The sequence below is a fragment of the Phoca vitulina genome, unplaced genomic scaffold (assembly GCF_004348235.1).
Source record: "Phoca vitulina isolate PV1807 unplaced genomic scaffold, GSC_HSeal_1.0 scaffold3, whole genome shotgun sequence".
NCBI lineage: Eukaryota > Metazoa > Chordata > Mammalia > Carnivora > Phocidae > Phoca > Phoca vitulina.
In genome coordinates, this window is record NW_022589706.1 from 67,751,450 (window position 1) to 67,764,173 (window position 12,724).

Below are 12,724 nucleotides of genomic sequence, written 5' to 3' on the forward strand. Positions count from 1 at the left end.
AAAGAAAGAAAGAAAGAAAGAAAGAAAGAAAGAAAGAAAGAAAGAAAAGAAAGAAAGAAAGAAAGAAAAGAAAGAAAGAAAGAAAAAGAGAGAGAGAGAGAAAGAAAGAAAGAAAGAAAAGACAAGACCAAAGGGTGGAAAGAAAGAAAAGAGGAAAGGATGGAAAGAAGGAAAGGAGAAAGGGAAGGAGAAAAGGAGAAAGGGAGGGAGGAAAGAAAGAAAAAAGATTTGATCCACTATCAATCAGGGAGGAACGGGCCAAATATCCTCAAAGGGCACGAAGGCTAAACATCAATGCAGCCACTCCCTTTGCAGTGTTGCTGATATTTAAGAGAGGCACCACTGCCAAGAGAATGGCACAGCCATTAATCCACTTCAACGAGCTAACACCCAGTAGTCCTGCCAACCACATCCCTCTTCCCCCAAGCCTTATGAAACGCACCACCAAATCTTGTTGATATTACCTCCTACATAGTCTTTAAATTAATCCATTTCTTTTTCTTCCCCCACCTACACCTTAGAATATACAGTCATCTCCTCTTTCCATCCAGCCCACTAACTGGTCCCTGGTTTCCACTCTTCCCTCCCTTTAATCTCTTTCCTGCCTGGCGAGCAGAGACATCTTCTCAACATGCAAAATTATAACCTGACATCCTTGCTTAAAAATTTTTTTAATAAGGTTCCTTCATTCTTCGAATAAAGACCAACATTGTCAACATGGCCAACCAGGATGTGACCCCTGCATATTTCTCCAGCTTCTTCTACCTTATTTTCTATGGCTCCAGCTGCAGTCCTCTTTGACTTGCCAAGGTCCCCCTCCTACCACATGAGATTTCTTCATGTTGTTACTTTTGCCTACAATGTTTTTCTTCTAGCTCCCACTTGTTTATTAATTGCCAGTCACTTTTCTAGATCTCAATGCAGACATCACTTCCTCAGGGAAGCCTTTGCAATGCTCTCCTTTATCCCTACCCCATATTGGCTGGGATATTCTCAGCATTATGTACTCCATAGTATTTCACAGAACTGCATACTTATTGTGTGGTAATTAGATGATTATTATTAATCTTTGTCACTAGACTGTAAGCTCAATGAAGAGAAAAACCGTGTACGGTTTTCTCATCATTTTAACCACAATATCTAGCAAAGTGTCGGACACATAGTGAGCAAGCATTATTTCTTGAATGAAGAATGAGTATGCCAATGGAGTCATTAACAAGTGGTTAAAGCAACAATAATCTGCTTATTTCCATTTACCAGAATCATTTTGATCAGAGTTTGAATGATGAAATTACATTACTTCAAATCTCATAATGAACAAATTGAAAGATTTTATCTAAACTCTCTAGCATTTTTGGCATTTCATAGATATGGCCACAATGAAAAGATTATTAGCATCCTCCTTGAGTTATAATAGAAACTCAGAATGTTGTTGCTAAATTAGGCTTTAACAATTTTCTGGTATAATTTCTCATATTGAAAGAGTCTTAGGAGATCCTCAAAAGGTCATCCATCCTGTTGGTGACAGAGCAGGGATGAATATCAGCCATTTAAACTCTCAGTTTAATGTGGCTTTTTTTTTTTTCCTATAACTATGCTGCAATTTCTGGGTTTTATGGCTTCATTTTCATATTAAAAATTTGGAAGAACTTGTAAGTACCCATAAGAGAAATATCTCCAAATGGTTAATTTTGTCATATCATTTAGGTTTCTGCTTTAAAGTATTAAATAAATAGCAATATTTTTAGAAAAGTAAAAAAACAAGCCCAATTTTATAAGAAATGATATACTTTCATGCCTTATTTGCAATTCGCATGGTATGCCTTAAATAAGGGTGAGAAAGGAATGGTACATGTTTCCCTGGTTTCTTAATATTCTGAAGCAGAGAATTTTTCCAGTTAAATCTGGTCTGTAATTCAGTTTATAAAAACCCAAAAGGAAGGTAGGTTTTGAGGAAGTGGTTGGGGAAGTGACATAGCGGATGGAAAAGCAGTCGGTTACAATTGGCATGTGATCTTGGACTGTCACTCCCCTCTGTAGATTCTACTTTCCTTATCTGTACAATCAGAGGGTTGGTCTAAATCATGGGCTTTGTCTGTTGATGGGCTTCCAAGATCCCCCTAAGCCCTTTATTGTGTGTATTTCTGAGAAGAGAGTCCATAGCTTCTATGTGATTGGAGAAGGGCTTGGGACATTTAACAGGTTAATTTCCTCTGTACTAATAGCGGAGATCCTTCTTAACTTTTGAAATATAATAAAGCTATAATTATAAATTCAGACAGAAAATAGAAATTTGTGTAATTATTAGCATAGGTAATAAGATTATTTGAAGAGCATAACCTAGACAAAGGAATACTCCTATCATTAACCATACACTTAAGTGTTAGCTAAAGAACTACCATAGAAGCCCAGCCCAGATTTTCCATAAGTAGCATCAATTGCCCAGATGATATAAAACATGTGATAAATCTCAATATGTCACAGGTTTTTAGTCCTGCCTTTTTATTATCAGTGTTTTAATGATCAATCAAGGCAGCCTGCTACATAGAATTACATGGAGTGGAAACAATCCAGAGCAGTTTGCTGGCAAATAAAGCTACTTTCTTACATAGCTTTCAAAATATCTATTTGAAAACCATTTTGATTATAACTTTCAGATAGTTGAATAGCCACAGTTGCTATGCAATGCATATAATTATTAGACACAGAAATAAAAATCACTCTTATTCACTTAATTTCTTCTTACCTTTCCTTATTCACTTAATTTCTTCTTACCTTTCCTTCTTAATAAATATTCCTAATTATCCACCAGGCGTCAGGTACTCTTCTAGACACGTGAAATATCGGTGAACAAAATAAATATATTTCATCCTCATGGGGCTTATATTTTAGGAGGGTACAAATAAAATAATAAACAACATATATAAAAAGTAAGTTGGGGGCACCTAGGTGGCTCAGTCGGTTAAGCATCCAGACTCTTGACTTAGGTTCAGAGCATGATCTCGAGGTCTTGAGATTGAGCCCCACATTGGGCTCCATGCTCAGTGCAGAGTCTGCTTGAGATTCTCTCTCTCCTTTTCCATCTGCCCCACCCCCACTTGTGCTTGCACACATGCACACACATGTTCTCTCTCTCTCTCTCTCTCTCAAATAAATGAACTCTTTAAAAAAAAGGTAAGTCATTTATGATTCTTAAAAGTGATGCATGTAAAAAAGGAAAAAGGAAAGAGTAGGAAGACTGGGAACACCAGAGGTGAGGAGAGTGGTTCCAATCTCAAACAGGTCAGGGTAGGCCTCACCGAGAAGGTATCATTTAACAAACACCTGAGATGAGGGAGTGAGCCTAGTATATAACCTGGGAAGAGCCTTCCAGACAGAGGGAGGCACCAGGGCAAGGGAGTACTTGATTTGTTCAAGGAATAGCAAGGAGGCCATGGTGCCAAGGAAATAGCAAAAATCTCTGCTGCTGTGGTCACAAAATTTATGAAATTTCATCTTCCAGTTGACACCTCATTTTCTATCACTTACCTGTTTAAAATGAAAGTCATAATATCTTTTGCGTAATCCTACTAGAGTCTCATATTTGTCAAAAATACAAAGTTCTCCTGAGAATTTTTAAATCACCCCAAAACCACGATCTCTGGTTGGTATGCAATTTGACTCTATCTCCACAAACATATATTTGCAAATGAACTGCTATGTGATAAGCAAATATGCCATTTAATAAGAGATGATGTCATTATAAAGAAATCAAGCAAAAGATCTTCAGTTTGACACTTTGTCAGTTGGGCACAAAGCATTTGTTATATCCCAACAAAGAGAGATTGCAAGATTCATAGCTAACATGAAGAGCACCCCTTCTTTCTGAAATGTCACTGTTCTTTTGGTATTTATTACATTGTTCATTTCATTAACTTTCTTCCAGAAAATGAAACAATCAGAGGGACGCCACGAATTCCATTTGGAGGCATCTTTGAGCTCGCGGAGTAGACACCATGAGCAAAGCTCACCCTCCCGAGTTGAAAAAATTTATGGACAAGAGATTGTCATTGAAATTAAATGGTGGCAGACATGTCCAAGGAATATTGCGGGGGTTCAATCCGTTTATGAATCTTGTGTTAGATGAATGTGTGGAGATGGCAATTAGTGGGCAACAGAACAATATTGGAATGGTGGTAATATGAGGAAATAGTATCATCATGTTAGAAGCCTTGGAGCGAGTATAAACAATGGGTGTGTTCATCAGAAGAAATCAACTGCTTCCACATGTCCCCTCCATAGTATCTGTTTTACTACAATATAAAAATCAGGTCATGTGCATTTTCATATTGAACTTTTTTGTTAAATAAACTTTTATAATAGTCAAAAAAAAAAAAAAGAAAATGAAACAATCATAATCACTGCACAATTTTCATAGCACTTATCTGGGTAAGTACCTCCAAAAAAGAATACATACATAAAAGTAGTCCTTTTTTTTTTTTTTTTTTTTTTTGAGAAGAGGGTCCGTCAGCCCTCCCCCAAGTAAGCATCTTATTCCTGCCTAGTGCCTTCCATGAAAATGTGCTGTGATCCCGAGACTTTACAAATGTAACATAGAACGTATACAGCCATACCTTGCCCAACTGATCCTTTTTGCCAAAGCCAGTGGCAGCTGCGATGCTCCCTGCTCCCTCCACGGTCTTCTGTGCTACTGCTGTCACCCCTGTGACCACCGCCTCACCAACATTTGTCACTTGCTCTTTGGTCTTCTCAGCCACTGGGATAAATCCAGAACAACAACAGATTAAGGGACAGTGGAACAACAGGGACTGAAACTAATTTCACTTCCACTAGCTGTCAACTTCTGAAGAACTGTATTTGCATGTACTATAAATAACTGAAGTGTCAGAAGAAATAAAACCTCAGAGATATTTAAGTGAGTATGGTTTAGACAAACATTAAATCTTTGCTAAGACATGTTGCTGTAATCATGCAGAGAGTAAAATGTGCTTCAGATGTAATGATCACAAATAGAACCTTTGAGCGACTGAGGTTTGGTTAACATTTTACTAAGGAAAGTTTAGAGAAGGCAATAATTACAGATGCAGCTATTGTGGTATCAGGTATGTATTTCTTTATTTCATTTTCAACATCAATTCTTTAATCTCACCCAGCATATTCATTTTCACTACACCTTCTGAGTCACACTAACAACACAGTTGCTCATGTTACCATCAGAAATGAACAATACAGATGACATGATACTAAATATAGAAAACCTGAAAGACGCCACCAAAAAACTACTAGAATTGATAAACAAATTCAATAAAGTTACAGGATACAAAATCAATCTACAGAAACCTGTTGCATTTCTATACACCAATAATGAAGCAGCAGAGAGAGAAATTAAGAAAACAATCTCATTTACAATTGCACCAAAAATAAGAAGATATGTAGGAATAAATGTAACTAAAGAGGTGGAAGCTCTGCACTCTGAAAACTAGAAAACACTGATAAAAGAAAGTGAAGACAACACAAAGAAATGGAAAGACTTTCCATGCTTATGGCCTGGATTTAACAAATATTGTTAAAATGTCTGTACTACCCAAAACAATCTACACATTTGAAGCAATCCTTATCAAAATATCAACAGCAGTTTTCACAGAACTAGAGCAAACAATTCTAAAATTTGAAAAAGACTTCAAATAGCTAGAGCAAACTTGAAAAAGAAAAAGCAAGGCTAGAGGCATCATAGTTCTAGACTTCAAGTTGTATTACAAAGCTGTAGTGATCCAAACAGTATGGTACTGGCACAAAAAATAGACACATAGATCAATAGAACAGAATTAAAAGCCCAGAAATAAACCTACAACTATATGGTCAATTAATCTTTGAGAAAGTAGGAAAGAATATCCAGTGTGAAAAAGACAGTGTCTTCAACAAATGCTGTTGGGAAAACTGGATAACTACATGCAAAAGAATAAAATTGGACCAGTTTCTTACATCATTCACAAAAATAAAGTCAAAATGGATTAAAAACCTAAATGTGAGACCTGAAACCATAAAAATCCTAGAAAAGAACACAGGCAATAATTTCTTTGACATTGGCCATAGCAACTTTTTTCTAGATTTGTCTCCTGAGGCAAGAGAAATAAAAGCAAAAATAAATTATTAGGGCTAGATCAAAATAAAAAGCTTCTGCACAGCAAAGGAAACAATCAACAAAACTAAAAGGCAACCTATGGTTGTGTAGGTATCCGATAAAGGGTTAGAGTCCAAAATATATAAAGAACTTACAAACCTGAACACCCAAAAACCAAATAATACAACTGAAAAATGGGCAGAAGACATGAACAGACATTTCACCAAAGAAGACATCCAAAGGGTAATACACATGAAAAGATATTCATCATCACTTACCATCAGGGAAGTGCAAGTCAAAACTACAATGAGATATCACCTCACACCTGTCAGACTGGCTAAAATCAACAACCCAAGAAACAAGTGTTGGCAAGGATATGGACTAAAAGGAACACTTGTTCACTGTTGGTGGGAATGCAAACTGGTACAGACACTGTGGAAAACAGTATGGAGGTCCCTCAGAAAGTTAAAAATAGAAATACCCTATGATCCAGCAATCACACTACTGAGTATTTACTCTAAGAATACAAAAACACTAATTCAAAGGGATACACACACCCTGAAGTTTATAGCAGCATTATTTACAATAGCCAAGAAATGGAAGCAGCCCAAGTGTCCACTGAGTGATGAATGGATAAAGATATAATTAATATATATACATATATAATGGAATATTATTCAGCCATAAAAAAGAATGAATTCTTGCCATTTGCAACAACATGGATGGAACTAGAGAGTATAATGCTAAGTGAAATAAGTCAGAGAAAGACAAATACATGATTTCACTCATATGTGGAATTTATGTTTTTATTTTTTTTCATATGTAGAATTTAAGAAACAAAACAAATGAGCAAAGGGAAAGAAAAGAGAGAGAGACAAATGAAGAAACAGACTCTTAATTATAGAGCATAAACTAATGGTTATTGGAGGGGAGGGGGGGAGGGGGTGGGTTCAATAGGTGATGGGGATTAAGGAGTGCACCCATGGTGAGCACCAGGTGATGTACGGCATTATTGAATCACTATATTGTACACCTGACACTAATGTAACACTGTATGCTTACTAACTGGAATTAAAATAAAAACTGAAAAAGACAAAAAATGAACAAACATCCCTTACTCTTAAGGGATGGTTATGAAGAAACTTTGATCCTTTTATCAAACATCAAGTGGTTGAAATAGGGTTTTTAATAAAAATGTTGATTTTCAACAATTTTAATGGTAACAAAAGAGCCAGGAATTAAGTATAAAAATGAAGTTTGTTGAGCAAACTTACAATTTCTTTTCACAAAACAAAATACAATATGGTGATTCAGTAGATTTTTTTAATAAGTTAAACATCTAGAGAAGACAGTGTAAATAGTTTGGATTAGATTTAGAAGCAGACTTAATCTCATATCAAAAATGCTCCAAGACTCTATCTGATATAATTGTTGAATTAATCTTTCTCTATTACCTCCATGCAATTGCCAAATAAAAGAAACTCCAATAAAAAAAGTTTGTTTCAATTAAATGAAGAGTTCTATTAAAAACAAAAGAGAGCTTCTGCTCTTTTAATAACTCAAGGTCAATAGAGAAATAAAACAACTGCTCTTCATCAAAACCTTATAACATTTATACTCATGAAGCCTATATCTTGCATCTCTTATGTCCACCTATGTAATGTTAGCCTTCTTTCCTTTTTGCCTCTCAAACTCTTTTTCTGCTTTTTTCCCCAGATTTCAGGAATTTGGGGTTTTGAGTGATATTTTTCCTCAGGCCCTCTCCTAAGCAAATAGAGACAATCTTTTTTTGTTTGTTTTTGGTTATGCTTTATGCTTGCGTACATCCTCTCCAGATAATCCCCAGCCCAAGGAATTGGCTGAGCTGCACCGTCAGCTGTTAACTTGGCAAATGTTACATGCCAGTCACATGATTATAGTACAGATTGCACGTCACCCATTGCAGAAGGCCAATGATTGAATAATGTGGACAAAGCAACTGGATTTTGATAGCAGGTCAGGGAAGTAAGGTGGTCTGTAAGGACAGATACTTACTCTTTAGCTCTGGGCAATGTGGGGAAGCTGAAGTGACCCTAGAGTCTAAAATCAGGAAGAGTCCCCAGAAGGTGTTGCTTTATATTTGCCTTTTGCCACTTCTGGGGACACAGTCGAAGCTTCCTAACACGTAACGGCTATTCCCAATGCAAAGTTCAATTTAAATGCCAGGGAGAAGCTGTTCTGGAGATTTCATGTTTTTAAACATTTCCAGAATGTTGATCCTTCAAAAATAGTGAATTGTGAGGTTTAACTTGTCATTTTTTTTCTTTTCCAAGAACATGAATAGAAAATTTTGCTTGAAAAATGAACATTTTATTGTTACAATATCTCAAAGACAAGAATAAATTTTGATCTTTTTACAGATTATTTTTCTACCAGCCACGAAAGGTTATTTTTATATCTAGACCATTCTTTGTATATGTATATACATTAATTTATTTTTAATGCACATAAACTTCACAGTAAAATGCACTTTGTACTTTATCATAATTTCATCAGGTTTTATCATTGTAAGAATAAGTAAATTAGTTACATTACAAAATGACAGAGTGTACATGTAGCAATGATAGACACATTTTAAAAGAGTACTGTAGGACTTGTTTACCTAGTGGATTATCCAGTCATCTTAAGGCCCTGTGCCCCCTGTTAAGGACTTTTACACTATTTCTCTGTTCATTGACATGCCAAACAAAAGGGTGACAAAACAAAAGGAAATAAGACACATTCAAATTGGTGAGATTTTCATCTAATAAATGATATTCATTTTTAAGGGAAAAGACCTTATAACCAGGATCAAAAAGATACTTTCCTCCCAACTAATCATAGTATAATATTTTATGTTCTCCCCCAAATGTGCCAGTCTGTCTCAATTTTTTCATATAGCTCTGTCTGGCCAGAAGCTTTGATCCTTCTCAGATATCTCTCTGTTTACTCAGCAAATTCGAGCTGCTGTTAAAATCTACCTCAAATGTCAAATTCTATATTAAAAACCTTTCCTCCCAACAAGTGTGCTGTTTCTCCTCCTGTGATCTCATAAAATTTTAGATACATCTCTGCTATGGAACTGTTTACATCGTGCCAGAATTATTCATTTCCCAGTGTGTCTCTCCACCCCCACCAGCCTATTTAAAGTTCATTAAAATCAGAGATCCTGTTATTTTTCTTTATATTATTTCACAGCAGATACTCAATAAATTATTTTGAATGAATTAAAAGGAATTTTGTGTATTCTGCAATTTATTCATTAACTTTGATAATTAGATTTAATTTGGCTTTAAGTCAAAAATAAAATTTCAGAAAGAAAATGTGGCACCAACTTTTCAAATAGATACAGTAAATCTAACCTTTGATCTTAAACACAATCATAAAATTAAGAAGATCTAGCTTTGAATTGTACAAATTATATATCTGAGGAAAATAAATTTATATTATAAAACATTTTGATAAATTATAACATGTTGAAATGAGTTGTGTTCATTATCATGTAACAAATTTCTGTTTATAAGAACCAAAACTCAGAAAATCTCCAATAATAGGAAATTATTTATACCATACTTTCATGAGAAAAAAAATTAAGTAAGCTTTTATCAACATCTATTTTTTAAAGCAGCTTCAAAGACATGTCATTCAGTACATCCAGATTAAATACACTCTCATATTTTTCTATAACATTTTCTATAACATAGCATTAAGTTGACAACTGCAACAATAATGAACTGAGATCAAATAGCTAAGGTGTAAGGAAGAGATTTTTAGATTTTATCATGAGATTATCTAACTGGGAGAAATTCTTTTTCTTGGAATTTTTTAGGTAGAAAACTCCTGGCCTAACTTAAGTTTACCGAAGTCTATATTTCTGAAAAATAAGTAATGGGATGAATCTTGAAGAAATTTTTCCTTTGACATTAGAGGATAATGTTATAGACTGTATAATAGTTTCTCACTTCCCTGCTTTAAGACTAATTACAATAATAACATTTATTTAGCACTTATATTATGTAGACTAAATAAACATTTTAGACCAAGTATAATAACCATTCTTCTCCTTAACCATGGAGGTAATTATCTTAAACTTATTTATCCTTATACTTGGAATTTGGAATTTTATATTAAATAATCCTACTCATTGCCTAATATGGGAGAAGGATGGTATTTACAGCAGATTTATCCCATTGCATTTCTCATAGTCAGGCTACTTATGACATTTTTGATACTTTGCTATTGCCAGGGTAGTTGATTGGTACAATGGCTGTAAATATTACCCACATCAAAATCGTCATGGTCTTGCTGCTTAGCAGCATTTTCCATGGTGTTCTCTGGAACACTGGTTTCACTCAATCCTAGTAACTACTGAAATAAGGTCAAATAAATTTGAGAAGTCCTGGATTAAACCATATTATGAAAATTTCTTTACTATGGAATATCTCAGATTCTTCAGTATGCTAAAGAAGACATGATACACAAAGTTTCTCAATATTATTAAACTAGGGAAACATAAGGTGACAGGCTACTGCTCCTCAGAAAACAAAATGCTGCCTTATTGTACAAACTTCAGTAGTGCACACACACACACACACACACACAAACTCATTGTGGAGAAGATGAAAACTCTGACTTTGTTAACAGTTAGCCCTGCAGTCCGTCTCCACAGTCTTCATTCAGTGATGTTATTAGTTGTATTCTTTAATTTTTACCACAGACTCTAAATCTGGCCACAAGCTTATCCGCTTTCTAAACCACATGGATTCTTCGACTATCAAATGGAACACCATTAATCTAGCTAGGCTCTTCAGACAGTACAGTCTCCAACTGTCTGCTATCCAGGTCTTATTCAAATCATGCTTAATAACATCATATTTATAAACAGTCCCTAGAAGTCAACACAGTTCATGTACTTGCCTAGTTCTGGGCATTACGTATTGATTGGATTGCAACAGAGCAAATACAAGCAGCATACTTTAATTTGGCTTCTAGCAGAATCGGTTTCAAAGGTTCTATTTTCATTTTGTGCCCTCATTTATTTTCAAAAGTATATGCATATAAAATAGTCATGAAATATTTTTCTCCACTAGCTGTAAAAATGTTGTTCAGCATTTAGTGTGTATTACACAGGTGTTATTTATCATAGTGAATAACACCTGTATAATACACACTACTTAATTTCATTATTCTAGGTATTTGTGCACATTAAGTCTCTTTATTCTTTTACAGATGAGGAAACTAAATCACAGAAAGATTATGAATCCTGCAGAAAATCACATAGCTCGTAAGTGGTAAGCAGAAATTTGAGCCAAGGAAGTCTGGCTCCAGTGTTATGGTATCAACCACAAAACTGTAGTAATACTCCCATTTGATTTTCTCCATTCCCATTTTATAATTCAGTAATAGGAAGACGGTATTTTTCTGAGACACTATTACGTTTACTGCTATCTGATCATATGAATTATATTTCTGATGATATATCCTGTTTTACCCCATCTGTCAAGCAGCTTGGAATACATACAACATGAAACTGAATCACGGCAAGTCTGTGGGCTCTTAAGATTATTAAATTTTGGTTCTCCTTTCACTTTTCTGTCTCTAACATACTCCTCATCATCACCACCATAATTTTCATTTTTGATATTAATTTATTGCAATCTTCTTATAGACCTATTCAAATTGTTGGTAAAATCGTGCCAAATAGATATAAATACAATAAATACTTCACTGATCATTCCAAGGGTGTTTCTTAAAATGTTTTCTGAATCATCAAGGAAATGTTATACTGAGTATCGTTTAATGTCAGAATGCTTTATTATACTGTACAGAAAATTTGACATTAATCCTTTGAAAACTGGCAATTCTTATACGTAATTTATGGTAGCAGTTTGCCAAGACATAATGTTTCAGAACATTTAAATGTGATATTACCATAAATTAAACATACCCGGTCAATTCAGAGGCATCATTCTTGATAGTGGAATATATTGTTTTATTTATCTATAATAAATATTTACTTACTTAAACCATTTAATAAAGAATTAAAGTTAAACAAAGCTGATATTCCCTTAGATTACTTCTCTAGGAACACAGTGGCTGTTTACAATTACATTCTCAATGATTAATGCTTACTAGATATTTTCAATATCATTCTTGGATATGGGCCCCATAGAGCTTACCTGTTGTCACACCATGAACCACTCCTTCTTTGGTTTTGGAGCCTATAAAAACAAATTCAAAACATAAACATAAGTCTCAAACTGGCCTTATATTGCTGATTAGCTAGTTTTAAATACAACTAATAAAAAAAAAAAGTCTCAATCTTTAGAAGCCCATATAGAAAAATATCCTTAGAGGGCATAAAAGCTGAAACAAGGAATTCCAGTAATCATACAACAAATAGAAGAAAGCAAAACTAGCAGGAGGTTCTTTCCAATGAAAATTTTAACCCACAGGGGCGCCTGGGTGGCTCAGTCATTAAGCGTCTGCCTTCAGCTCAGGTCATGATCCCAGGGTCCTGGGATCGAGCCCCACATCAGGCTCCCTGCTCAGCGGGAAGCCTGCTTCTCCCTCTCCCACTCCCCC

The 12,724-nt window shown here is 34.9% G+C and overlaps 2 protein-coding genes across 7 annotated transcripts in view; one reads left to right on the plus strand and one right to left on the minus strand.

Moving 5' to 3' along the window:
• Nucleotides 1–12,724, minus strand: part of SNCA (synuclein alpha) — a 157,710-nt gene that overhangs the window by 133,530 nt on the left and 11,456 nt on the right. For all 6 annotated transcript variants that reach the window (XR_004298884.1, XM_032400822.1, XM_032400819.1 and 3 more), the window contains exons 3-4: nt 12,319–12,360; nt 4,614–4,756 (exon numbers count right to left, since the gene is read on the minus strand). Coding sequence is in view for 5 of the 6 variants with exons in the window: in XM_032400822.1 (XP_032256713.1) it covers nt 4,614–4,756; nt 12,319–12,360 (185 nt within the window). In the remaining variant the exon portion in view is untranslated. The remainder of the gene's footprint in view (nt 1–4,613; nt 4,757–12,318; nt 12,361–12,724) is intronic.
• LOC116630147 (small nuclear ribonucleoprotein G-like) lies at nt 3,120–4,373 on the plus strand. Its single transcript, XM_032400824.1, has one exon. The coding sequence runs from the start codon at nt 3,996–3,998 to the stop codon at nt 4,182–4,184; it is 189 nt and encodes a 62-aa protein (XP_032256715.1). The 5' UTR covers nt 3,120–3,995; the 3' UTR covers nt 4,185–4,373.